General features: G+C 40.7%; 2 protein-coding genes across 3 annotated transcripts; both read left to right on the forward strand.

The window, feature by feature from the left end:
- The first annotated feature begins 1,138 nt into the window (after window positions 1-1,138).
- On the forward strand, window positions 1,139-6,270 carry lrit1a (leucine-rich repeat, immunoglobulin-like and transmembrane domains 1a). The gene is made up of 4 exons (XM_061745643.1): window positions 1,139-1,475; window positions 1,923-2,383; window positions 3,249-3,554; window positions 3,876-6,270. Exons 1-4 carry the CDS (start codon window positions 1,354-1,356, stop codon window positions 4,940-4,942), a joined length of 1,956 nt encoding a protein of 651 aa, XP_061601627.1. The 5' UTR covers window positions 1,139-1,353; the 3' UTR covers window positions 4,943-6,270.
- A 776-nt stretch (window positions 6,271-7,046) lies between these two features.
- On the forward strand, window positions 7,047-14,064 carry lrit2 (leucine-rich repeat, immunoglobulin-like and transmembrane domains 2). 2 transcript variants are annotated; one of them, XM_061745721.1, is made up of 4 exons: window positions 7,047-7,232; window positions 8,232-9,022; window positions 11,179-11,921; window positions 13,218-14,064. In XM_061745721.1, exons 1-4 carry the CDS (start codon window positions 7,123-7,125, stop codon window positions 13,242-13,244), a joined length of 1,671 nt encoding a protein of 556 aa, XP_061601705.1. In that variant the 5' UTR covers window positions 7,047-7,122; the 3' UTR covers window positions 13,245-14,064. The 2 variants fall into 2 exon arrangements, with proteins under 2 accessions (XP_061601705.1, XP_061601704.1); XM_061745720.1 differs by lacking the exon at window positions 13,218-14,064 and having other exon boundaries at window positions 11,179-12,155.
- Window positions 14,065-25,377: the final 11,313 nt, after the last annotated feature.

Below are 25,377 nucleotides of genomic sequence, written 5' to 3' on the forward strand. Positions count from 1 at the left end.
TCCTCTTTTGAACCCTTGGTCATTTTTAAGCTTCTCCTTCTTCTTGATGCTGCTGTTGACTTCAGACATTCTGCACGGATGTTCCTGAACACATTTCCAATTACTTGGTAATCAAAACTAAAACCTTGGATTTGAATTGGTTAATCTCATGTAAAAACTATGAAAACACAATTAAGATGTGCAATTTGTCATTGGTTTAGGATCAACATACATAGACATGCCAGCTAATCGTAATGTTAAACTTCATGTAATATTAATAAATACCAATGTAAGCAACTTATTCACTACATAACCCTTGATGATGACCCTTGATTAACACCCTCTGATAGACTGGTGACCTGTCTAAGGTGTCCCCCATCACAGGTTTCAGCAGACCCATGTGACCCTGAATATGATTGAAGCGGGTGTAGAACATGGATTAATTTAATTAAGTGTAAGTTAATAGTTGTGAACACTCACCTTCACAACACAATTACTTTTTTCCACAAGTTTATGAGTGAATTGATCAGAAATATAACTACAATACTAATTAATAATGAAGATGTTACAAATGTTTTGCTCTTTTACGTTTTTTAGAGTAAATCCAGAACCCCCAATATGGGGTCAACTTGAGGTGTCCAAAGATATTCATTAATTACCAAATAATTAATTAATATGGACATTTGCAATCTGCCATTACACTTTTAATTATGTAGATGATCCTCTGTAATAAAGTATGTATAAATCATAAATAATTAAGTTACAATTGATTTGCACCTCACTCATCTAATGTTTAACTGAAACATTTAAATGCAGTGAACAGTTTTGTTGAATGCCGTATAGTTACCTTCATGCAGAAGAATAGGGAATTTGTAATGAAAGTATAAGGTAATGATGAAAAGAAAAACTGAATTCAACATTTTTTGCCCCAAGGTTGGAGACAGTCTCTGGGTATTACTATAGGGGCCACCTTGTGGTAAAATAAAGTGTAGTCCTTTTACAGCTTAATAGTCATAGCAGCTGAAATGAACAAGTACCATTTTAGAGAGGGGGTGGGGGGGACATCACAGTGGATTATGACCTTTTCGGAAGTGTTTTTCTGTGATAATAAATAGGGACGTCTCTGCGCAGCCTATCGGATTCCGGGATGCAATACGCATCCAAATGAAACGAACGCCAGTCCTTTCGTTAATCCTTGTCTATCCTTTTTTATCTCGGGACTCATAGCAGTCTGATCACTATGGGACAGCGAAGCGGTGGGGCAAAGCCATGCGGATGACAGTTAAATAAGAGGGAAAAGTAGGTCTGTCCGACTTTAGTGGGCGCAAATTAGGCGCATGTAGGCAACCTGCGTATGCGTAAAAGCAGGTCAAAATGTTATTCTTCCTTCTCCTGGGGCTCTGTGTGGCCACAGGTGAACTTTTTTCTAAAGTGGAATCCTGCCCATCGCAGTGCAGCTGTTTTTACCACAATTTAAGTGATGGATCAAAGGCAAGGTAAGAAGGTTACCCGAATTAAACAATTTGGTCTGTATCATAAAGCAGACTGTCGTGTCCTTTGGTCTGGCACAAACCTGTTTAGGAACCTCTTTAGACATCTCCTCGTATGTAGGCATGATTGTCATAGAGGTGAGCACGTGCACAAACGATAATTCAGAGAGTGCATGTCGATCCAATTTTATTTAATGCAGGGTAATCTCTCAAAGGCACTTTAAACATTCCCTTTCATGCGTTTATGCGTTTGTATGGTTTACGAAATATTGATAATAAAAATCCACAAAATGTTTCCTACATGCAACCAAACTACATAATCAATGTTCCTTTTACACGACTCAAATGTAAACGTTGGTCGAGTGATATGCTATTTAATTTCTTAATTCAATAGCTATTTTCTTGCAAACGTTGATCAAATATCGACATGGTTATTTTGTGTCCCGCTTTCAGGAGCGTGATATGCAATGATCCCGAGATATCCCTCGTGCCTGCCGGGTTCCCTGTTGATACATCCAAGCTGCGGATTGAAAAGACCTCCATCCAGCAGATACCAAGCGAGGCCTTCAGCTACCTCTCCAGTCTGGAATTCCTGTGGATGTCTTTCAACACGCTGTCGGCTTTGAGCCCAGACAGTTTCCAAGGACTGTTCAACCTGGAGGAGCTTCGTCTGGACGGGAATGCCCTCACAGCCTTTCCGTGGGAATCTCTCATGGACATGCCCAGCCTCAGACTTCTGGATTTGCACAACAACCAGCTAACCTCGCTGCCCGCAGAAGCCACCACTTACATCAAAAACCTCACCTACCTGGACCTGTCCAGCAACAGCCTGCTGACTCTGCCGTCGGAGGTGCTGTCCACTTGGCTGGCTGCAAAACCCACACAGGGGCCGGAGAGCTCAAAGATGATACTTGGTAAGAGATAGTGCAAATCCTTTCATTTCATTCAGCTTCAGTTCATATCGTCTAAAGCGCGTCTAAATCGACCCTTATTGCGCTGCTGTAGTTAAAGGGGGTCTGATTAATTTCTTAGACAGCTGTTTTTTTTTTTTTTTTGGAATAGACAACCTATCATTCAATGATTCATGAGAGGAAAGAGGAAAAAATGTTTTTTTTTTTTGTTTTTTTTAATGTATGCTTTATGCTTTACAAAATCAGTGCTGTTGATTTAAGAGGATAATTATATTTACATACCACTATTTAGCTTATCCTGCCTCTCGCCTGAAAATAGCTGGGATAGGCTCCAGCAGACCCCCGTGACCCTGCAAAGGATAAAGCGGGTATAGATAATGGATGGATGGATGGGTATTTAGCTTATATAGTTCATTTCTCTTTAATTGGATATTTTTTTAACAGACTAAGTGAGATTTAGTTATGGAGATTTAATCCAATGCTCCTTTTTCTGCTGTTGACACCTGTAAGTGAAAACGCTTACTTAGAGCAGCATCTAATTTCCGTTGCTTAACTTTTAAAAGGGCATGCAGAACTGCAGCTGTTCCAGGATTAGCGTTAAATTGTTACTATGAGAATGGGGAAATGACACCAAATCCTGACTTTGACCACCAGACTAATTCTGTCAACTGACAACCACTACCATCATCATTATCATCATCATCATCATCACTGTCATAATTATGGTCATGATGTAGTTTATGAATTATATGACAATCTTCGTACAGAATGAACATCATAGCATCCACAGCACCCATCTGCAAGTGCATCTTCACTTTGCACACAGTGATACACACTCCTGTATCCTAACTTGTACACTCTTCTTCAGGTCTCCATGACAACCCTTGGGTGTGTGACTGTCGGCTCTATGACCTGGTCCAGTTCCAGAAGTCTCCCACGCTTTCTGTTGCATTCATTGACACAAGACTCCGTTGTTCAGCCCCAGAGAGTCTGTCAGGGGTCTTGTTCAGTGATGCAGAGTTGCGCCAGTGTCAACTCCCACGCGTCCACACAGCTGTGGCACGAGTCCGGAGTCCAGTTGGAAACAATGTTCTGCTCCGTTGTGGGACCATTGGAATCCCCATACCAGATTTGACGTGGCGCCGGGCAGATGGACGGCTCCTCAATGGAACAGGTGAGTTTACTGCTGACAAGGTCTATATGGGGGTTTTGCATGAGACAAAACAATGTTGGCTAGTCTGTAGTGCCATTAAGAAAACAAAGAGCTGTCATTGTAAATCTGATTGACAGCTGTGGCCATCACAGAGAATTATGCAATGTGGATGATGGTTAATGCAACATTGCATAAGAACCAGTCTGTCTTCTATTTGCTCAATGTTTTAGAAGGGATATTCATCTGGATGCCAAAAACAATTTTGTGTTTTAAAGTGTTTCATTTGTTTTTATTCTGGAATGACTGTGTAACTGCCATATTCTTCCATCTCTGCCTTCACAGTCCAGCAGGAAACATCTCAGGAGGGAATCACATGGTCCATCCTGAGTGTCCCAGCTGTGTCCTTTCGCGATTCAGGGAAATTCATCTGCAAGGCCAGTAATTATGCTGGTAATGCTGAGGCTGTCATTTCTCTTATTGTTTCTAACTCAGTAAAACCAGAAGGGAACCAGACCACCAGTGACAAAAAGGCCAAAGTCAAGAAACCAAACCCGATGGGCAAAGCTGCCTATCAAGAGAAACTGGTAGCCAGATATTTAGTTTCAACCTCTACCCCTTCATCCTTGCCGGCCCTGGATCCTGCCCTTGCACCTGATCTTGGTCCTGATCCTGGACTAGCTAGTTACAGCCTTACTGACAGAACCACCCAAGGGCCCGCAACTTCCTCCAACGCAGATACGCTACTGGATTTGGAGAAAACAAACCTAAGCAACTTAGCAGCGAACACGTCATCACTACAGCAGGACCCAGACAGGGTTGTCCGCTCGGTGAAGGTAGTGGGGGACACAGACAATAGAATCTATCTAAACTGGAGAGCCCCTAAAGCCAAGAACACAACAGCATTTAGTGTTCTTTATGCCGTGTTTGGAGAAAGGGATATGAGAAAGATAAATGTTGGAGCAGGGCAGAACCGTGTAACCATTAATGGGTTGGTGCCAAAGACCAAGTACATTGCCTGTGTGTGTGTGAAGGGGCTGATTCCCAGAAAAGAACAGTGTGTTATATTTTCCACGGATGAAGCAGCTAGTGCTACCGGCACCCAGAAGATGATTAATGGGATTGTGATCACCGTGGCCTGTATCATAGCAGTCCCACTCACTATCATCGTATGCTGTGGGGCGCTGAAGAGACGCATCCAGAAGTACTGGGGAAAGAAGTCAAAGGATATTCAAGATTCATATGTGACCTTTGAAACACTGTCGCCTGCCACAAAGGCCAAAGGTCTTGAGGGCGAGTATTTAAACAGACTGAACCCAGAGGAATCCAACAGGCTGCTGTCAGCCCGCTCCAGCCTGGACTCTGAGGCCACAGCTAAGATAGAGGGACAGCCCAATGAGTACTTCTGCTGACATCATGCTCCAGCTCCGGCTCCTGCTCCACGTCCTTTTCCTCCCAGTCATCCACATCCATACTATAGCCCAAACCCCAATACTCATCCATATTCCCATCAGCGTACCAATCTCCACCAATATCCATATCCACATCACCACCTTCACTCTCGCCCTATACAATATCCTAATGTCAGTCCCCCTCCTGCACGCCCTCATAGGTCCAGACCATGCGATTCTCCCCCACCTGTACCTCCTCGCTGGATAATGCCACCGACTCCACCACCTAGAAGAGCCAACTTTTATCAAAGGACTTTTGCACGCTGCACTATAATGGAAATATCGGTTTAAAGAAATTGGTTAGGTCTAGAAAATGTCATCATTCTAGTACAGCTTCTGACTGGACTGCTGCACAGACACCCATCCATTAATAGTAAGACTTGATTTTATGTGTAAAAGAATGTTTTATCACTAAGCCTGTAAGAAAAAACTTGTCAGATCATTACAAGTATTTGTAATTTATATATCATCTTATGTGGATGGCCCAGCGAAGAAACCTATTTAACCCAATGTGATTTAAAGGGAAGTCAGTGGTAGATACTCCATTGTTTATATTCTATATGTATGTGTATGATTTGTAAACATTTATTGGATGATGTACACTTACATATACAGTTAATTCTGTGCCTCTGTATATATCTGTCATACGTTCACAGAGAAGATATACACATAGGCATGGTTCAACACTGCTGAATGGAGAGAAGCTGGAGCTGGAGAGAAGTATGACACAATGTAAATAGGGTGGAATGATGTGAAATGAGGTGTTAAATTATTTTTATTTCCAGCTATGAGAAAACATATGTATTCATTTTATGCCATCTTGAGGCACTGTTGTCCACATTTAATGTAGATTTATTCATTCCAGTCATACCACATATTTAAATATGCTTTTATATACATTTACCCAGTAAGTGATACCATGTATGTTCATTGTTTCCAGCTAGATTTTCAATAGCGTTGAGAAAGAGCAGCTCATATCTATCAGTGTCTCAAGTGGTCTAAGAGCCTGGTGCCCAAATATAGGCTTTTATAAGCCATTCATTTGGACACTTTCTGTCTTTTTAGCTTTTGAAATATTCAGAATCAGAAAAAAAATGCTATTTTGGCCAAGTTTGCATACACAGCTAAAGAATTGGGAGTAGGTCACCATGCTGTCTGTGTGCACAGGACAAACGTCAGAAACTTAATTAAAACAATAACACATCAAAAAAATAAAAATTCTTTGAACAACAACCTTGCATGTTTTAATCTTTTAGTATGTCATTGTCTTTTCAACTCTAAATGACAACTTTCACCATGTTCAAACCAGACCTTTTGTGCTGCAAGATCAAAATGTAATTTAGTTAAGCTGCTTCAAGAATAAGTCCATAAATCTGTGACGTTGGTGCAATCATTCACTGAAAGTTCTCTCTATGTAATAAAAGAAAACTCAAGTAAAAGTATTTGAAAATAACGTATAGCTTTGAAATAAACGGTGGCAAGCATGATCAAAGGCTAGCAGCATCAGCTGACAGAAACTTGAGAGGAGCTTTTTGAAAGGATGATCACAGGGACAAAAACTGAGCACATTGATAATTGGCTTCAAGTAAGTCAGTTAGATACAATTCTGCTTTGTCTGTTGCTAGGTCAATCAGTTTTACAAAATATACACAACTGGGCAAATATTTGTCCCGAAAGTAAATGTCCCAAGCACTATATTTTCTCAAGCATGGGTGAAGAAACCTTAATTAAATCTTTTTTTTTCAAGATAAAGGTTTTTTTTTTTTCAAATGAAATGACACTTGAAGTTTTTATTTGCAGACTGGCACTATATAAATTAGATGCAAGTATAAGTAAAAGCAAGAGGGGTTGATTTTATTTTCTTCACTATTAGACATTGATGGTTGTTTTTGTTGATTCAGTAACCACTCCAGTCAAATGACTGACATACTGACATTTGTCAGAAGGTGGCACTGACTTAAATGCATGCTGGATCTGACCTTGTGATACACTTAAGTGTTAATCTTGCGTGTCATTTCCAAGAAGTCGATGCCCCTTGTTCCTTCACAGTAGGGATTAAGTTTAATAGGCTTCTATCGTCTGCCGCAGTGGCAGTATCTTGAGCACAAATGTAACGCTCAAAATAGGAATTTTCGTGGACTATGGACACAGTTTGCTACCTGCTTTTTATAATTTTGTTAAATTCGCAAGCGCATGAAAGTTATGCTCAATGTTTACATGGGTGCAGCTGTATAGACGACCGTCATGGAAGGTAAGAGCTGATTTAACTGGTCCAATCTCTACAAGGGCAAACGTGTTTTTTTAACCTAGATATATGGGGGTCAGTGATTTTAAGACACGTTTTTTAAATCTAAGTGAGGAGCTGGAAATCAGTTTCAGATTCAAACTGGGTCTATGCCATATATCCTAGATGTATGAGTATGCTCAGTACTTGAGTTGTAAAAAAAGGTCAGGGGGGATGGTGGATTTTATCATATGGGGACAGATAATTTGTGCTGATTATAAATAATATAATATATTACAAATAATAGCACTGACCAAAACACCTGCAGAAATACTGCAGGAATGACATAGCAGCAGTTAAATGCAGCCTTCTGTAAGCTTTAAATATCCACTGGGCTTACATCAAATACATCAAAACACAACAATAAAAAACAGTTTTCTGAACTTATCAATATGACTCTGTCCTTCACAGGATAAGTAAAATGGATCACTGCAAAAACTCAAAATCTTAACAAGAATATTTGTCTTATTTCTAGTCAAAATGTCTCATTTTAGTAAAGAAAATCTCATTAAACTTAAAACAAGACTCATCACTGGAAAAAACAACAATTTTCACCTGTTTCAAATAGATTTTCACCTAAAATAAGTAGAAAAATCTGCCAGTGGAACAAGATTTTTTTGCTTGTAATGATAAGATAAATCTTGTCCCACTGGCAGATTTTCCTACTTGAAAATTTACTTGAAACAGGTGAAAATTGTCAAATAAGTTATTTTTCTGGTGTTATTTTTCTGGTGATGACTAAATGTTGAAATAGCAGTAATACCACATTCATTGATGAAATGACATAAGGGATGGAAAGGGGGGGGGGATAGCAGTTTTACTGGGGGGATGATTTTGACCGTTTTTATTTCAGGGGGGATACCATCCCCCCTCATCCCCCCTCAACTCGAGTACTGGCCATAGATGTATGAGTATGCTTTGAAAACTGGATAGCTTTTGATCCTATAGGCTTGTCTTAAACCACAGGTCGCTGATATGTATGGAGGAGAGCGCGTTTGGGGCCATACCGGAGAACCTTCCAGGTGATGTGACCAAAATACGCATAGAAAAATCTCACTTCACGGAAGTTCCCAGAGGGGTTTTCTCAAACACGCCCGCCTTGGAGAACTTGTGGTTGAACTTCAACGACATCACAGTGATAAACTCCAAGGGTTTGGAGGGTTTGGGGAACTTAACCGAGCTGCGCTTGCAAGGGAACAAGCTGAGATCAGTACCATGGACAGCGTTCGAGGACACGCCGGCCCTGAAGATCCTGGACCTGAAGCACAACCAGCTGGACGTCCTTCCGGAGCACGCGTTAAAATTTCTGCCAGGTCTGACATACTTAGACTTATCCTTCAACCAGCTCACGGTCATATCGAAGGAGGTCTTCCAAAACTGGCCTCTTTACCAAAGACTTCAGAACTTGGAGGAGCGGGAGGCGACCGTGTCCGGGCCGAACGTGGTCCTGGCTCTGCACGACAACGCCTGGCTGTGCGACTGTCGCCTGAAGGGCTTCGTGGAGTTCATCATGTCTTTAAGCCCCCCGATAATTCTGATGAACTCCTACTTGACCTGCTCAGGGCCGGACTTTAGGGCGGGGAAGTTCTTCCATGAGTTAGAGCTGCAGGCCTGCATGAAGCCCGTGGTGAGCTCCCCCGCAGCAAACATGAGCCTGCCGCAGGGCTCCAACCTCACCCTGCACTGCGTGGCCAAGGCCAGGCCGGAGCCCGCCGTGTGGTGGACATATGGTCTGAAGATAATCAGAGGATTTCATGGTAAGAGTTTGATGTCAAATGCATATCATTCAAAAACGGTAAATTAGATGCTTAAAAATGCATTTTAATCACAGCTTATAATGCTTCTTTAAGATAAGGATGTTTGGTATTGGCCCACCGTGATATAATCACCATTAAGCCTGAATTATGGTTCTGCGTTAAATCGACGCGTGCACTACGCCGTACGTTCTGCGTTGGTGTAACGCGGAACCATAAATCAGCCTTAAGTCTAGCATCAGCGTTGATTTACAGTGTTGGAGATTATAGTGCCCTGCTTTTTACCTAATGTCATCTCAGTGTGCTATTAAGTAAATGTCAGTGTAATTTTTCACTTGACCTCTAACACTGGAGCACATGCTTCAGATTATGACTTCAAACAACAAATTCAACTTAAACTAATAGAAACTTGATCCCATTACTGTCAAAACTGACACAGTTTCTGTTGCTGCTTGCATATAAATATCAACGGTCAAATAGCAAGGCAAGGCAAGTTTATTTATATAGCACAATTCAACACAAGGTAATTCAAAGTGCTTTACATCGACATTAAAAGCGGCAAGACACAATTAAACAGTAAATAACAAATAAAATGAGATAAAATTATGAGAAAAGAAGGTAAAATAATAAAAAGCACAAGTTGCTGAAAACTAAGGGCAGTAGAGTACCGCAGGTACATCTCATTTGCGGTTTTCAGAGAGCATTTAATTTAAGAGTAAGCTTAAATACCAAATAAATTAAATAAAATGATAAGAAAAGAGGTAAAAAAATAAAAAGCACAAGTTGTTAAAAAGTAAGGGCAGTAGAGTACAGTAGGTAAGTATTTAATTTAGGAGTACGCTTCAGTAAACAGTAATGTTTTTAGCCCTGATTTAAAGGAGCTGACAAATAGCCCACTCTGAGGAACGACAGAGTTATTAAGGAAGACATTCTTGGAACACAGATGTTTTGTTATACGTATTTATACATATTCTTATACTAAGTTGAATTTGTCTTTATTTTGATATTTAATAAAATGCATGTACAAAATGTAAACAAACACACCATCCTCCGTCTTAATATGGTATGTGTGACGAACAAATTATTTCACAAAAACATGAAATCAATAGCAGATCAGTAGTTATATTCATATGAACAGGCAACTATTGCTCAAAACAACAGGTTACTGTGAAAGACATCTTGAGTGAAATCACTGGTGCTAAAAAATTTAATCAAGAATCCCAACTTTTTTTTTAGGTCCACTTTCTCACTTGTATGGCTCTGTTGTTAATCATTATGTTTCAATCTTTCATGTTTCAAGATTTTTAGCCTCTGTATCTTTTGTAGCATACATTTAAATGTGAAGGATCTTTAATGATAAAAATTTTCCCTTTGTGACTTTGGTCTTTGAGAAAATGAAAAATAAAAATGTATAAGGATGACAATCATTGCAAACCTAAAATATATAATGTTGCTTGAGATGTCAATAGAGGACACTTGCTGTGCTACAAATTCTTTGATGTGAAGTCAGGTCAATTAGTGTGAAGAATGGCACATTATTTCTAAATTACACCACATTTGTTCTGAAATGAAGCAGTCAAGATGTGATTAAAATGTGGACTGTTATTGTTTAAGCAGTTTAAGAATTATACACATTTTTTTCATAATAGGAGTTCCTCCAATTTTGCCGGCTCACAACTGATAGCAAAATTGACTAAAGAGCAGTTTAATAGGCATAAATGATCTGTTTAGATGTTATCCTATGATCAATTGAGGACATAAAAGGTTGTGTAGTGTTTCCTTTTTTTCATACTTTTACTTGAATACTGACTAAATTGACTCCACTGAGGCTCAGTTGTAGTTACATTATTGTTTGCGATCTTCATGGTATGAATATAGGTGAAGGAAAGTGTTTCAATTTAAATATAGTTTTTCTTTTCAGGTGAATGTGGTTAGATCAGAAAAAAGTTCTTGGCCATGAGTTCAATAGTTAACAAATCTCTGTTGCTTAAGCATCCCTGTCAGTGGTTAGTAAAATATGTTAATATTTTGTTTGACCTTTAAGTTTGTTATTGATAATGCCCTGGTTTTGGAACACCCCTTTTTTTCTTATTTAACAAGTGTTACAATTCAGTAAAAAAGTTGTACAATAACACTGAATACTCTTGTTGTCCTCTCAGAATCTCAGGAAAGAGTTGCAGAGGATACTGTCAAATCCCTGCTGGTGATCCCCTCCCTCCATGCAGCTGATCGTGGCATCTACACGTGCACTGCGGTCAATTTCATTGGAAACTCCTCAGTTAGTGTCCTCCTAGATGTCTCTGCCGTCAGTTCCCAGTCACCCCATCTCCCAGGCTTCTCAGTCATGCCAGGTGCTGGAGATGAAAATGTCTTCATTGACATCCACATCACAAAACAGACAGTTCGTGGTATCTCTATCGAGTGGTTCGCTGCCCTAGACCACCCATCTGAAACATGGTTCACCATCCACTTTGGTCATGCAGGCATTGGTAAAAAAGAAACGACCTACATCGGCCCGGGGATTCAATCTTACTCCATCTCTGATCTGATGCCTGCAACAAAATATGAAATCTGTGTAACCCTCAAGAACCAGGTGCCACGTCCGGGCCAGTGCATTGTGTTTGTGACAGGAAGTGACATTACTGAGATGGAGCAGAGGGAGAAACTCATTCATATAGTAGTGATAGTTCTAGCCATGGTGCTGGCTGTTCCTTTAGGTATGTATGCCTGCACCACTGACACCAGGTTTGCCTGTGTGGAGATCATCATGGAGTCCTGGAAGAACCGCCAGAGAGAAAGCAACCCGTCAGGGATGGAGCATGCACGGCAGGGCACCTTCGACAGTCTGCAGGCTGCCAGCGATGAAGGTCTGGTCAAAAAAGATTCCAGTGAAGACAAGAAGGTGAGGAGGAGGTCAGAGGATAGACTGCATAAGGGCAAAGCTGATCACACCAGACTCACAGCTGAACTATATTAAATTAATAGTAATAACAAAAAAGAATAACCTCTATTTAAAACAAAACAAAACAAAGATGAAAATGAAACCCACAACTTATTCAGTATATACAAGATGGAAAAATTACTGCAAATATAGAAATTTAGCAAGATTTGGTCCTTCTGCAGTAATATACTTTTTAAGTATGTCTCTATTAAGTATATTGCATAACTTTCTTCAATAAATGTAATACTACGTGTATTATTTTTTGTTTACCAAGTGTAGTGAAGACATTATCAAGTGCAATGTTTTGTGTAATATTTATCTCTTTATGTTCCTATTGGGATTGTGTTAAAATATGATTAGTGTTTAAAGCAGCACAAATGAGTTTATTTCATGGTAAAATATGCCTTGTAGTTTCATTTGAAGGAAGATTTGATCTATTTTAGGAAGTGTTATCTTACTCTTGCAGTCTACTGTCTCTGCTGTCGTCAAAAACCAGCTGAAATCATTTTTGCACTCCATTCCTGTCGTCTCTTGCAACAATTGCGTACTGCTTACAGCACCGTGTCACACATCAACAATGAGGAAACTAGCTCATAGAGCTATAATAGACAGCAATCATGATAGAGGCAACTAAGATCACTCAAAAAAGCAATGATGGAAGAGAAAACAAGAGCTTAGATCATTCGCTTAAAGGAGCTTGAGGCTCCTTTTTTAGAAATGAGACTCTCTAGCGCCACCCTTCACCACGACGGCCGTTAGGGGTACTGCAGCCAACAGCGAAGCCGGCACGGGAGAACGGGGAGAACGCACATGCAGCATCATGTGACGTCACATCCGCAGCCCAGCGCGGGAAATTCGGGACCGAATTGCAGCACATTTTGCAGCACACAGCCTGTTCAAGGCAAAGGAGAGATACACTAGAGGGCTCATTCTTTGGGTTTGGAACGCTTCATCTGACATTATTACTAGAAAACTTAAAATGTATACGGATTTTTTTCATAAATCTTGCCACAATCCGGCCTCAAGCTCCTTTAATGTGACCCCAAACAAATCCTACAATGTTGTAAAAGCAACTTTACCTCCATGTGTGGAGGGGGACCTGAGAGCTTAAAATCGGCAACGTTCCTTTGTGCTGCTTTAAGACATATTTGTGCGGAAATACAGAAAATTCTTAATGACAAAATGATCACTTCAATATTCACACAAATGACAACATTACATGGCTTGGTTTTAATCGCATCTCTTCCTTTGTTCTAGGCTGAAGATGTTGTTGGAAAGATGTGAATGGTGACCGTTATGTCAACTGTGTAAATCAAGAATTTGAACCAGTGTACACAATGTGCAGATGTTTGTTTTCTGTTAGAATTGTATCTCTGATCTGTGGTCATTTAAATTTTGATCGTCATTTACTCTGAATTGCTGCTTTGTCTTTGTCTTTGTCTTTGTCACCATTTCCATTGGGTGCTCAAACTGCTGAAACATTCAGTTTTTTTTAAGATATTACTTACTTATATGCAGTATTTTTGTGTTAATGTATAAGTCATTGTTTTATGTATATATTGTTTTATGTTGTTATTGATTCGGTGACCTCACTTTGAGCCGCCAAACCAACATTTTGAAGTTTTTAGGTAAACTGTATCTCGAACAGGAACTGTCCAGATGGTGATTCAAGTAAATAATCATTACTGATATAAGTGCTATACCACCGGTAAAAGCCCATGTTGAATATTGTCACATACATATCTTGACAGTTTAGCATGTGCATAGTCTACAGGGGCTGTTTCATAAAATGTTGTACCAACCACAAATCATACAACTTGTACAGATGATGTTTTAATATCCTGGAAGTGTGTCTGTAGAAACACAGTAAATAATCTTTTTATTCAAAGTGTAATTCTGAATTCAAATGTATGTGTTTTGTGTTTGTTTTATATGTATATTATCTCTCATTGCCATCAGACCCCTTATAGAAAAGTGTTAAGATGTTGTGTCCCTATAGTTACCAACGTATACATTATGAAATGTTTGAAATAAAGTTGATTTATTGATAAATCTATCTATCTATCTATCTATCTATCTATCTATCTATCTATCTATCTATCTATCTATCTATCTATCTATCTATCTATCTATCTATCTATCTATCTATCTATCTATCTATCTATCTATCTATCTATCTATCTATCTATCTATCTATCTATCTATCTATTGTCTGTCAGTCTATATATATACTTTGCATTTAAAAAAATTATATTCTGATTCTAAAAACGCTATATAGCTTAGCTCAGATTTAGAGTTAACACTGCGTTAAACCCCCACATGATGTTAGAAATTCACGTGACCTCTAGAAGGTTAGCTTGAGCTCAATGCTGTCCTCAATAAATGTCACATCCGCTGTCAAAGATTACTTTTCCTGTGTGCTTGCTAAAACCTAGATATAAGTTTTAACATGATCAAACCTTAATTTTGTAAACGCTTACTCACATTTATGCTAATGCAGAGTACTTTCAGCAGAGCAACAGAAATATAAACACTCATTATACATTGTTTATTCAATAGGAGCATTAACAAAGTGAGGAAACACATGCGTGAACACACACATATGATAATGTTAAGGAGACTGTAATCTGACTGACTGTTGGGTTGCAGAACATCAGCAGGATAAATAATATTTCCTGTCTCACCAGGTTCAGCTACATCATAAAGCCAAATTCAATTTAATTAAATTGTATTCATATAGGGTCTGTTACAATACATAGTGTCTCTAGGTCCAGAACACGACCTGGGCAACTATTAAGGAAACAGTGGCTAAATAAGCAACCCTCTTAGTGGGAGAAAAAACCTTAAATCTGAACAGTGGCAAGAAAAAACTCCCCTTTAAGAGCAAAGAAACTATGAACAGGACTTGGCTCTGGCAGGACCCTCCTGCTGAAGGCCAGCTGGGTAGAGGAAGAAAATAGGAGGGAGATAAGACAGAGAGGATGAAGAACAGCGAGAGGAGAGCACACATTTATCGTCAATATTACATATTAGGACAAAATCTGTTATTCTTTGGCTAGCAGTCAGTATGAGACTCTAGTAGCTCTGGACTGCAAACAGAGAGAAAAGGGGGGCAGAACAACACAACAAATTACAAGAACAATGCAGTTTTACTTAGATACTTAAGTGTGGATTGAACTGAAGGAAGAAAAGAGAAGGAGAGGAGATAAGAAGGATGAGGGGCACCGCTCAGTGGATCATGTTGCTGTTCCCCTGGAGCTTAGGCCTATCGCAGCAGACAGTATGTGATATATTTAAGATGAGGCTGCTCTAGTCTTGACCTGTAAGTGGAGCACACTAAAGTTTAGACTAACATTAAGCTTAACTAAACAGAAACGTTTTAAGTTTGGTTTAGTCACTGAGTGCTTTCCGTGCATCAACCTTTATGTGCTTTCACAAGGCCTTTTGAGACTCGATGCCTCTGGATGTGCTTGGAGAAGCCGGTGTCAAATTAATGGGTTCTGTTGTTTCACATAGCTGGAATAGTTTTCAGGTAGTGGTTATATAACTGCAGCCAAGTTAGTCAAATGTTAAACAACAGTTCAACTGGCCCTAAGTTTTCATCTCCTTTGAAGTCCTCCGATAAATGCCAGAAGACTGTAGAACAATTACTAAAATCAGCCTAAAATATCTTTTGCTCTGCTTTATGTTAACACCAACAATCAAATGAATGAATTAATAAGTAACTATAATGGTCTTCCACATTTAAACATCTCTGCCATTTAAAGGAGCTTGAGGCCGGATTGTGGCAAGATTTATGAAAAAAATCTGTATACATTTTAAGTTTTCTAGTAATAATGTCAGATGAAGCGTTCCAAACCCCAAAGAATGAGCCCTCTAGTGTATCTCTCCTTTGCCTTGAACAGGCTGTGTGCTACAAAATGTGCTGCAAGTCGGTCCTGAATTTCCCGCGCTGTCCTGCGGATGTGACATCACATGACGATGCATGTGCGTTCTCCCCGTTCTCCCGTGCCGGCTTCACTGTTGGCTGCAGTACCCCCAACGGCCGTCGTGGTGAAGGGTGGCGCTAGAGAGTCTAATTTCTTAAAAGGAGCCTCAAGCTCCTTTAAAGGGGACCTATTATGAAAAACACGTTTTTTCTTGTTCTAACATATAAAGTGGTCTCCCCTCACCCTGCCAGCAGAGGGGAGATGAAATCCCATGAATTTCTGCAAGGTCTGTGACCCCCGCCCGACAGAATCCCCCAGTGTCACGTGACTTTCTTGAGCCGTTTAGAATCTGCTCCCATCGTGAGTCACGACGGGAGCAGATTTCCATAGGTTCAGCCTCCGCTGCTGAAACCACGCCCACAACCAGCTCTCTCCGCCGGCTGGAGCTCCGCCATCGTTCAGCAGCGGTGACTGTTTTCCACCGGTTTCAACAGCGAGGGAGAGTTAAAATGAGGTTTTGCATCGACATTTACCCTCATAGAAGGATCAGTTCCAACAGCACGGACCCGGCAACTGCACACAAGTCAGCGGTAAGTTACGTTTTTTTTTATGTAATTTATATTTGTATGATCTTTGCATGGGCTAAGTATTTAGCTTAGCTCCGGAGCATCGGGGCCACATACGGAGCTGCCGGAGCTGCTCACGGACCGGACCGGTGAGGAGCCCCCTGGGCCCGGAGCTCCGAGCCCGGGGGCTCCGGGGGGGGCGGCGGCTCAGTACCGTAATACATTTTTCTTCTGTGGTTTCAGATTTTCCAAGCAATGCACCTGGAGCTGTTCAACGACACATTCTGAAGACGCGCGGTCCTTCCTTGAGCCAGCAATAGTGCATACATTTTATTTATATATTTTAACAATAAAGTTGCCATTTGTGAAAATTCAGTGTTGTGATTTCTTTACAGTTAACATGATTCATTTGTCTTGTAACATAAGAAGTGAAATGATGAGGAATCGGAGTAAATAACCGTGGTGTACCTGTTTAGAATTAAATTCAATCTTCCTGTGTGAATTAGTGTGAAGACGAGGTGACTAAAGGCTGATTTATGGTTCCGCGTTACACCAACGCAGAGCCTACGGCGTAGGTACTTGTCGATTTAACGCAGAACCGTGGACACGCTTTGCTACGCAGCCGCTGCTGTTCTCCCCGGAGCGACACTTTGTCTCCTCCCCTCCTACACGTCATTCAAGCAGCCAATCAGCGCAGAGCCTCATTATCATAGCCCCCCCCGCCCTGAAAATGAACCACAGAAAAAGGCTTTAGAAGCGGTAAAACTATAGACATGGCCCACAGGCTGAATTTCTGATTTATGTAGAAAAAACAAGCTTTAGATTGTTTTTAAGACATTCAGGGCCTGTTTAAAATATACATTAAATGCCATAATATGTCCCCTTTAAGACACTTATCTGCTGCTGTATTATAAGCAGATAAAAATGGTTTTTAAATAAATAACTAAGAGTAAAAAAGTAACCAGTGTAAAAAAAGTAACCAGTGTAAAGACAGAATAGGTCTAAAATGTTAGCAGAAAAAGAGTCGACCAGGTGCTCGTTAGGGTGTGACCGCTGTAAAATGGTGCTCTTGGATCGGACCCGGGAGACAATGTGGAAAAATATAAGCTAAAGATCCAGGCACTCGAGATGAGGTGGATAAAAAGGTAAAAAAGCCTTTATTAGAAGAGGGCTGCCAACATGTCTCGGCCTATCTGGACTTCATCAGGGCAAAAGCAACACAGAGAAAAGGAACCCGTATAAATAACCACAGGTGTGGTAATGAGCACAGCACAGGTGAAAACAATCACTCATCAAGGCGAAAACACAGGTGAACCATATAGCAACATTTTAAGGTGGTATGGGGAGTTAAACTCATCACAACCAATAATCATTGGAATAAAACATCCATATACTGTAGTACACAAAGAAAGCGGCGTACATATGAGCAAAACATGTCTACAACCTGTGTAAAGACAGGTCTGAAAAAGAAAAAAACACTACACAATATGAAACCAAAATCAAAAGGAAAGAACATGACAAGCCCACAAAGGACGGCATATCATTAAAATAGGCTACAGTAGCCATGAGCACAAGGTGAAAGCTGCATAGCAAGCAAGACTATACCGATGACAGGGAAGCAGTAGGCTACATTCAGTGGCGTCACCAGGGGGTGGCCAAGGGTGGCCACGGCCCCCCCTACAAATTTGCTGGCCGCCCCACTGGCCACCACTACGGAAGAGTATTAGGGCAAGGCAGGAGAAAAATAAAAATAATATTTTAGAGGTGGAAGATTTTTTTTTTCATTATGCACTTCGAGAAAAAAGTCGAAATGACGAGAAAAAAGACAAAATGCAGATATTAATGTTGAAGTAGAATTTCGAGAAAAAAGATTAAATGTATTTCAACTTTATTCTCGAAATTTCAACTTTATTCACAAAATTGTATTTCAACATTAATCTCAACATTTCGACTTTTTTCTCGACATTTCGACTTTTTTATCGAAGTGCACAATAAAAAAAAATCTTCCCCTCTCAAATATTTTTTCTCTTGCATGGCCCTAATACTCTTCCGTAATAAACCCAAGTATATCAGTAGGCGTTTTTTTAAGTATTTCTGAGCCCTTATACTACAACAGTATAATACAATCCTGTAATGACGGCTTTTAGTTTTGGTGGCCACCCCAAGAATTTAAGTGGCCCCATCTGGCCCCCCCTATGAAACATTTTTGGAGGCGCCCCTGGCTACATTATACAGTCAGATGTACCAATAGACATATAAACCAAAACGACCTATACACCAAGATTCATAGGAAACAAATGAAATCAATATCTTCGTTAAGGCCAGGCTCATTCAGGGCATCAGGTCTAAAATGTTGTTTTAGTCAGAATTGGAGGAAAAATATTTTTGATTTAATTGTAGATGGATCATAATATTCTCAAGTAGATCAGATTATAAGTCTGGCCTGTTTTAAAAGTAATGCCCCCAACTTGATCCTTATTGTCCCAGAGCTAATCTCATGTCTGAAAGGGCAGTAATCTATAGATCCAAACATTTTTCTCCCATAGAGATTTTAAACAAGTCTGTTCCAGACAGGCCTTGACTTTTACTGGTTACGTTTACTAGTTATTCATTCTCAAGCTCCTTGTTTGTGTTTTTAGACTGCCATTAATGTTATAAACCACAACAAGGATTGTGGATGGTGGACTTAATTTACTTGAAGCATTTGAAGAAGCTCTATATGGTAACCTGGAAACCATTGTTTATCTAATCCTTTCTGTCACTGTACATGTGCGCCACTGTTTTTGTCTCCCTCTTCTGCGAACGCAACACAACACAACGCAACACCTGCGTGTCACCAGCAATCTGCAATGAGCAGCTGAGCCAGATGGCACATCAGATCTGCCGCAGCCAATGGCATTGTTCATTTGACATAATACCCAAACATTGGCATCCTCTCAATCTCCCCTCCTGCCGTCACTTTATGATCAGATCACAAGCCCCCTCCTCCATCTCCATTTGTCTCTTCTGTGATGCGAGGAGATCAGTTCAGCCTTTCTCATATTCATCTAAGATCAGGGTTTTAAACAACTGGCCGAGAAGACGGATGCATCTGCTTTCTTGCGTGTTAGTGTTTATATGATTTGTGTGTTGGGGAATTAATGAAGCCTTCTTCTTCTTCTATTTCCTCTTCTTTTTTCAAAAATCCTTTCCAGTGTGTGGATGAACAAAATGTGGATTTGTTCAATTCCCTGTTTCATGTTTCTTCAACTCAGAAAACAATTTAGCAATTATTTCATTTACCTTTTTTCATACCACAGTGTTGCATAAAGCAGAGAAACAATTATAGTACAGCAGTATTTAACACTTTCTGAACTTGTGAGTAGCAATGTCCAAAGATTGCCAGATAGACATAAATATAATATGCAATTTCATATCTGGAAAGGTAAATATAAATAGGTTTTTTTCCTTTCATTTTCCTTTTTAAAATTTTCATGGCTTCAAACATATGCCTTGGGTTTTGAACCCTGAATGCTTTCTTTCATTCTAAAGCATCAATGCTCTTTGCAACTTTCAACTCTGTAATCCTCTATCAAATAGCCCAGTAATCCGGGCTGCCTCTTACGGCATGATGCATGATCGTTTGGACTGCTCCTCATATTCGCCTCCTTTCACCTCGGAGCTTTAACAGCTGACGACGTGGAAAGGTTATGACCTAAAAACCGAAATTATTATTTGTGCTGCTCTAAAAAAAAAGAAAATTTTGTAGGAAAAAAACATATATAATCCTTTTCAAACAACAGTTTTACCTTGTATAAAAAAAAACAGTCAGCGCTGCAATATCAAAACCTTGAAATGAAATATATCTGCTGGGACTGAAGGAAAAGTTTCTTGTTCAAACTAGTTCAGGCCAGATGGACTTCTGGTATTTAGCCAACGATTCAATATTGTACAAAGATGAACAAGTTGGTTTTTGGATTAGAGGGAGTAATCTGTAAATTTCATGTTTTATGTAACTTTCAAATACACTGCATGTTTGGCTCATGTCTATACACATACCCAGAGTTTAGTTTGGTGTAATGTCATAATTATTGATGCTAACACTGACACTGGAGCAAAAGGCAGAAAAAAGGGCCTGTATAAGCATAATGTGCTGCAGACTTCTTTAGCATCTGGTGAGGTTTTAAAAAACATGACAAAAGCAGATATAATATTTTTATGCAAGACATTCTTTAAATGATTCATACTACCTCTATTTGTAAAACACATTTAAAAACAAAGCAAGTTGAAATAAGGAGCTGAATCACAGTGTAGCACAGTATAGGTGGGAACTAAATAAAATAAAATAGTGAAGCATGGTTATACAAAATAGGCTGGGACTGGAACATTTATAGCTTTTAAAACTAAAACTAAAATATTACAATCAATTATGTTACAGGTAAGTCAAACGAATGAAGAGCTAAAATAAGTTTCAAAGGGCCTTGGACATTTTTGCCATAATATAAATTGATCGTCACAGCATGGTGATGTGGTCTGTTAGTGTTGCCACTTCACAGCAGGAAGGCAAGCGTGCCATTTGAATCCCAGTTGAGGTCATTCTGTGTGGATTTTGCATGTTTTCCATGTGCTTGTGTGGGATTTCTCCAGGTACTGTGGACTACTTTCACAGTATGGAAACATGCATGTTAGCTTTATTGGTGTTTTAAACCGTCCATAGTTTAACCAAGCAGCTATGTGTTTCTCATTTTCCAATTGAATTCTTGGTTTCTATCAGTTTGAAAAGCTTTTGGACATAATTCAATACATCTTTTATTCAGTGTCCTCAACTTAGTTTCAGCCAAGATGCAAACATGAGGTTTCCCGGCATATGTTTCCTTTATTTTGCACTTACTGTAGTTAAGTATAATTTGTCCGGCTGTACAGTTGCAGCTAACAGTATCCAGTGACACCTGCTAAAATGCATGCAACATTTATGTTAACAGGCTTTTTATTCATTGGTATATTTTTTAAACACATTTTTAACATGATATTAAAATTTCTCAAAACAACTTCAGGATTTATTTTTAGACACATTCATTTAAGACCTCTTGTTCTTAAGGACTTGAAAACTATTTTATTGTGAAACCAAAATACTGAAATAAATGCACAATTGTTTAATAAGACATTTTTTTATTTGAACTAACGTGTGTTTTTACCCTGGCTTGCTATCAAATTGCTGTTGCATCACTGACTCACATGCCAATAGTTTAGTAAGTAGGGCCCATACATTTGTGGTTCATCTTCATAACATCTGCTCTGTGTTTTGTTTTTCCTTCTACTGTTTCAGGGAATTTTGCAGTTTTGTTGAAGTTTTCTTTTTTCTTGTTTAAGTTATCAGGCACCACTACTATGGAACCCACTTCCAATTTGGGTTAAGGAGGCTAACAACACCTCCACATTTAAAACATTTCTGTTTAGTAAAGCCTATGTGTAAACTCTAGTGTGTTAGGGCCAGTAGTCATAGCTGCAGCTACAGGAAAAGAGCAGGTTCATCTTAAACATAGCTTCTTCATCCATGCTTATCCTGCCATAGGCACACACTGCAGGGGAGAGACCTGATCCCATCATCACTTCTCCTCTCCTCTTTTTGTCTTTCCTTTCTTCAGCTTAATCCACAGTTATTAATTAGCAGTATCTCATTACCATAATTGTTCTCCCTTGTTCTTGTAGTTTGTTGTGCTGGTCTGCCCCCCTCCTCTCTTCTGTGCATGTTTGCAGGCCAGCGCCTCAGGAGCTGCATGTTGACCTGTAGTCTCACCCTATATAGTTCAATTCAATTCAATTTTATTTGTATAGTGTCTAATACAACAGATGTTGTCTCTAGACGCTTTCCAGAGACCCAGAACATGACCCCCGAGCAATTATTACATAAACAGTTGCAGGTAAAAACTCCCCTAGTGGGAGAAAAGCCTTAAGCCAAACAGTGGCAAGCAAAAACTCACAGGGATGACTCATATAGTCATCCCTGTAGTTAGGTAAATCTCCTCCTAAATTCAAGTTTGGATAATCCCTGATAATTTTGAGTGTGTTTTCCCTGGTGTGTTACTTTCTATGTCTGCTCAGTGTTACCCCATCAAGCGCCAGCGTTCCAACTGCTGGGTTGAAGTCGACAGAGGAAAGAAAGGGTGCAGTTCCTTGATTGGCCACTGGGGATGGCTACAAATGTGAGTCAATCTCAATTGATCCTCATGTTAAAATGTCCAACTTTGCAGAGGGAAATAAACATACTTATAGCCTGGTTCACCACAGCTAATTTTCACATCCATGGCAACTATACAGTGGGTTAATTTTTGTTGTTGATCAAATTAGATAAAATTATACAAAGCAACACATTTATGTATAAGTTTAGATTTTACAACTCTGCATTTTGAGTCCTCCTACAACTTCCAAATCATAACAGTCACGGTGTGAACAAAAGCTTAATTTTCTATGCTATAATTGCCTGCTTGTCTGAGAAAAACAACCTTCAACCTGTCTCATCACTGACTTCTCTAACGTTCTCTCCTAAAAGCCTTTATCTCTCTCTCACTGTGGCCATTCCTACAGAATTTAGCCTGCTTCATTCCAGTGGTATGTATTCATTTTCGCTAGGAATAAACATCAGAGACCATTGTTTCATGTCTTTATTTCAACCTCACATGGTATGCATTTTTAATCATTTTTGATCTCATAACATTAGGCCTCAGTGGACAATGACTAATTGTATAAGTTATTGAATTAATTCAATGTTATTATTATTATTTTTTTGAGAGATGGTTGCTTTGATTACGGCAAGGACCCTCAAATCCTATTTTAAAATGTTGCTTAAAATCCATCCATCCATCCATCCATCCATCCATCCATTTTCTGCCGCTTATCCGGAACCGGGTCGCGGGGGCAGCAGCCTCAACAGAGATGCCCAGACTTCCTTCACCCCAGACACTTCCTCCAGCTCTTCCGAGGGGAGTCCGAGGCGTTCCCAGGCCAGCCGAGAGACATATGGCGCTTTTCCACTAGTACCTACTCAGCGTGCCCCGGCTCGGGACGGCTCGTCCCGCCTCCACCCGCCTCCACCCGCCTCCACCCGCCTCCACCCGCCTCCACCCGCCTCCACCCGCTTTGTCCTCGTTTGTTTTTCCACAACCAGGTGAGAAGTGGGCGGGTTGGGTTGAAGCTGCTGTGACGTACTCGATTGCGCAACCCCTTTGTTCATGTCGGCGCTGATGAGAAATCAGCTGGAGCCACGAGCGGCTGAGAGTAAAACAGAGCTCCTGGTGGATCTGATCGTTCCTTATCGCCGTCTACATCCCTTTTTTAATTCTCTCGTCAGCCACCAGGTTTATGAACATCTACACCTCAGAGTTCGACCACCAAACAGACGTTTGCGCTGTATAATAAAATCGCTGCGAGTCGCTCTCGCGCTGACTCCCGCTTCCTGGTTCAAACGTCTGACGGCTCCGCCCCCCGACCAATCAGTGGCCTGTAGTGTGATGAAGTCAGATCCAGGGCCGACTCAGCACGCTTAGAACTTAGGCAACCTCGGTACAGAAAAAGTATCTGCTTGGCACGGCTCCACCCGCCTCGGCCCGTAGTGGAAAAGCGCAAGACGGGGGGTGGCGGGTAGAAGCGAGCTGAGTAGGTACTAGTGGAAAAGGGCCAATAGTCTCTCCAGCGTGTCCTGGGTCTTCCCCGGGGTCTCCTCCCGGAGGGACATGCCTGGAACACCTCCCTAGGGAGGCGTCCAGGAGGCATCCGGTACAGATGCCCAAGCCACCTCAGCTGACTCCTCTCAATGTGGAGGAGTAGCGGCTCGACTCCGAGCTCCTCCCGGGTGACCGAACTCCTCACCCTATCTCTAAGGGAGCGTCCAGCCACCCTGCGGAGGAAACTCATCTCGGCCGCTTGTATCCGCAATCTTATCCTTTCGGTCACTACCCAAAGTTCATGACCATAGGTGAGGGTAGGGGCGTAGATTGACCGGTAAATCGGGAGCTTTGCGTTTCGACTCAGCTCCTTCTTCACCACGACGGTCCGGTACATCGACCGCATAACTGCGGACGCTGCACCGATCCGTCTGTCAATCTCACGCTCCATCGTTCCCTCACTCGTGAACAAGACCCCGAGATACTTGAACTCCTCCACTTGAGGCAGGACTTCTCCACCCACCCGGAGAAGGCACGCCACCCTTTCCCGGTGGAGAACCATGGCCTCTGTCTTGGAGGTGCTGATTCTCATCCCTGCCGCGTCGCACTCAGTCTCAAACCGCCCCAGCACATGCTGAAGGTCCCGGTCCGATGAAGCCAACCGGTGACAAAGGGCAGCCCTGCCGGAGTCCAACATGCACCGGGAACAAGTCTGATCTACTGCCGGCAATGCGAACCAGACTTCTGCTCCGATCATACAGAGACCGGACAGCCCTTAATAGAGGGCCCCGGACTCCATACTCACGGAGCACCCCCCACAGAATGACACGAGGGACACGGTCAAATGCCTTCTCCAGATCCACAAAGCACATGTAGACTGGTTGGGCAAAATCCCATGAACCCTCGAACCCATGAACCTTAAAATCTATGTAAAGAAAATAAAATAGATAGAATTACTTATTGCACTTTGATCAAAGAAACCTGTGACCCATAATCAATTAACTTCCACATTTGACAACATCTACCTTCTTTGTTTTTCACTTGAGTGCTGATTAAAGCAGCTTCTGCTCTGTCACCAGACAGGGGCAGTAGGGTCAATTTGTAAGCTTGATAAGAAGTCGATGACCAGGCAACACACTAACAATGTGGACTCAGGAAGTATGTGCCCTATTTTGATATTATGACTGTAAATCATACTATTCATTATATAGTATTCATACTTGGATTTCAGTTAAACAATGCAAATAAATATTTCACCATTGCAGAAAATACTTTCTTTTAA

The sequence above is a fragment of the Cololabis saira genome, chromosome 17 (genome assembly GCF_033807715.1).
Source record: "Cololabis saira isolate AMF1-May2022 chromosome 17, fColSai1.1, whole genome shotgun sequence".
Classification (NCBI taxonomy): domain Eukaryota; kingdom Metazoa; phylum Chordata; class Actinopteri; order Beloniformes; family Belonidae; genus Cololabis; species Cololabis saira.

What these genes read in the sequence shown, in the direction of transcription:
- lrit1a (XM_061745643.1), top strand. Translation starts at nt 1,354, where the DNA reads ATGTTATTCTTCCTTCTCCTGGGGCTCTGTGTGGCCACAGGTGAACTT. An exon ending in AGTGATGGATCAAAGGCAAG is followed by an intron (nt 1,476 to 1,922) that starts GTAAGAAGGTTA and finishes TCCCGCTTTCAG; the next exon opens with GAGCGTGATATGCAATGATC. An exon ending in GAGCTCAAAGATGATACTTG is followed by an intron (nt 2,384 to 3,248) that starts GTAAGAGATAGT and finishes ACTCTTCTTCAG; the next exon opens with GTCTCCATGACAACCCTTGG.
- lrit2 (XM_061745720.1), top strand. Translation starts at nt 7,123, where the DNA reads ATGGACACAGTTTGCTACCTGCTTTTTATAATTTTGTTAAATTCGCAA. An exon ending in ATAGACGACCGTCATGGAAG is followed by an intron (nt 7,233 to 8,231) that starts GTAAGAGCTGAT and finishes CTTAAACCACAG; the next exon opens with GTCGCTGATATGTATGGAGG. An exon ending in GATAATCAGAGGATTTCATG is followed by an intron (nt 9,023 to 11,178) that starts GTAAGAGTTTGA and finishes TTGTCCTCTCAG; the next exon opens with AATCTCAGGAAAGAGTTGCA.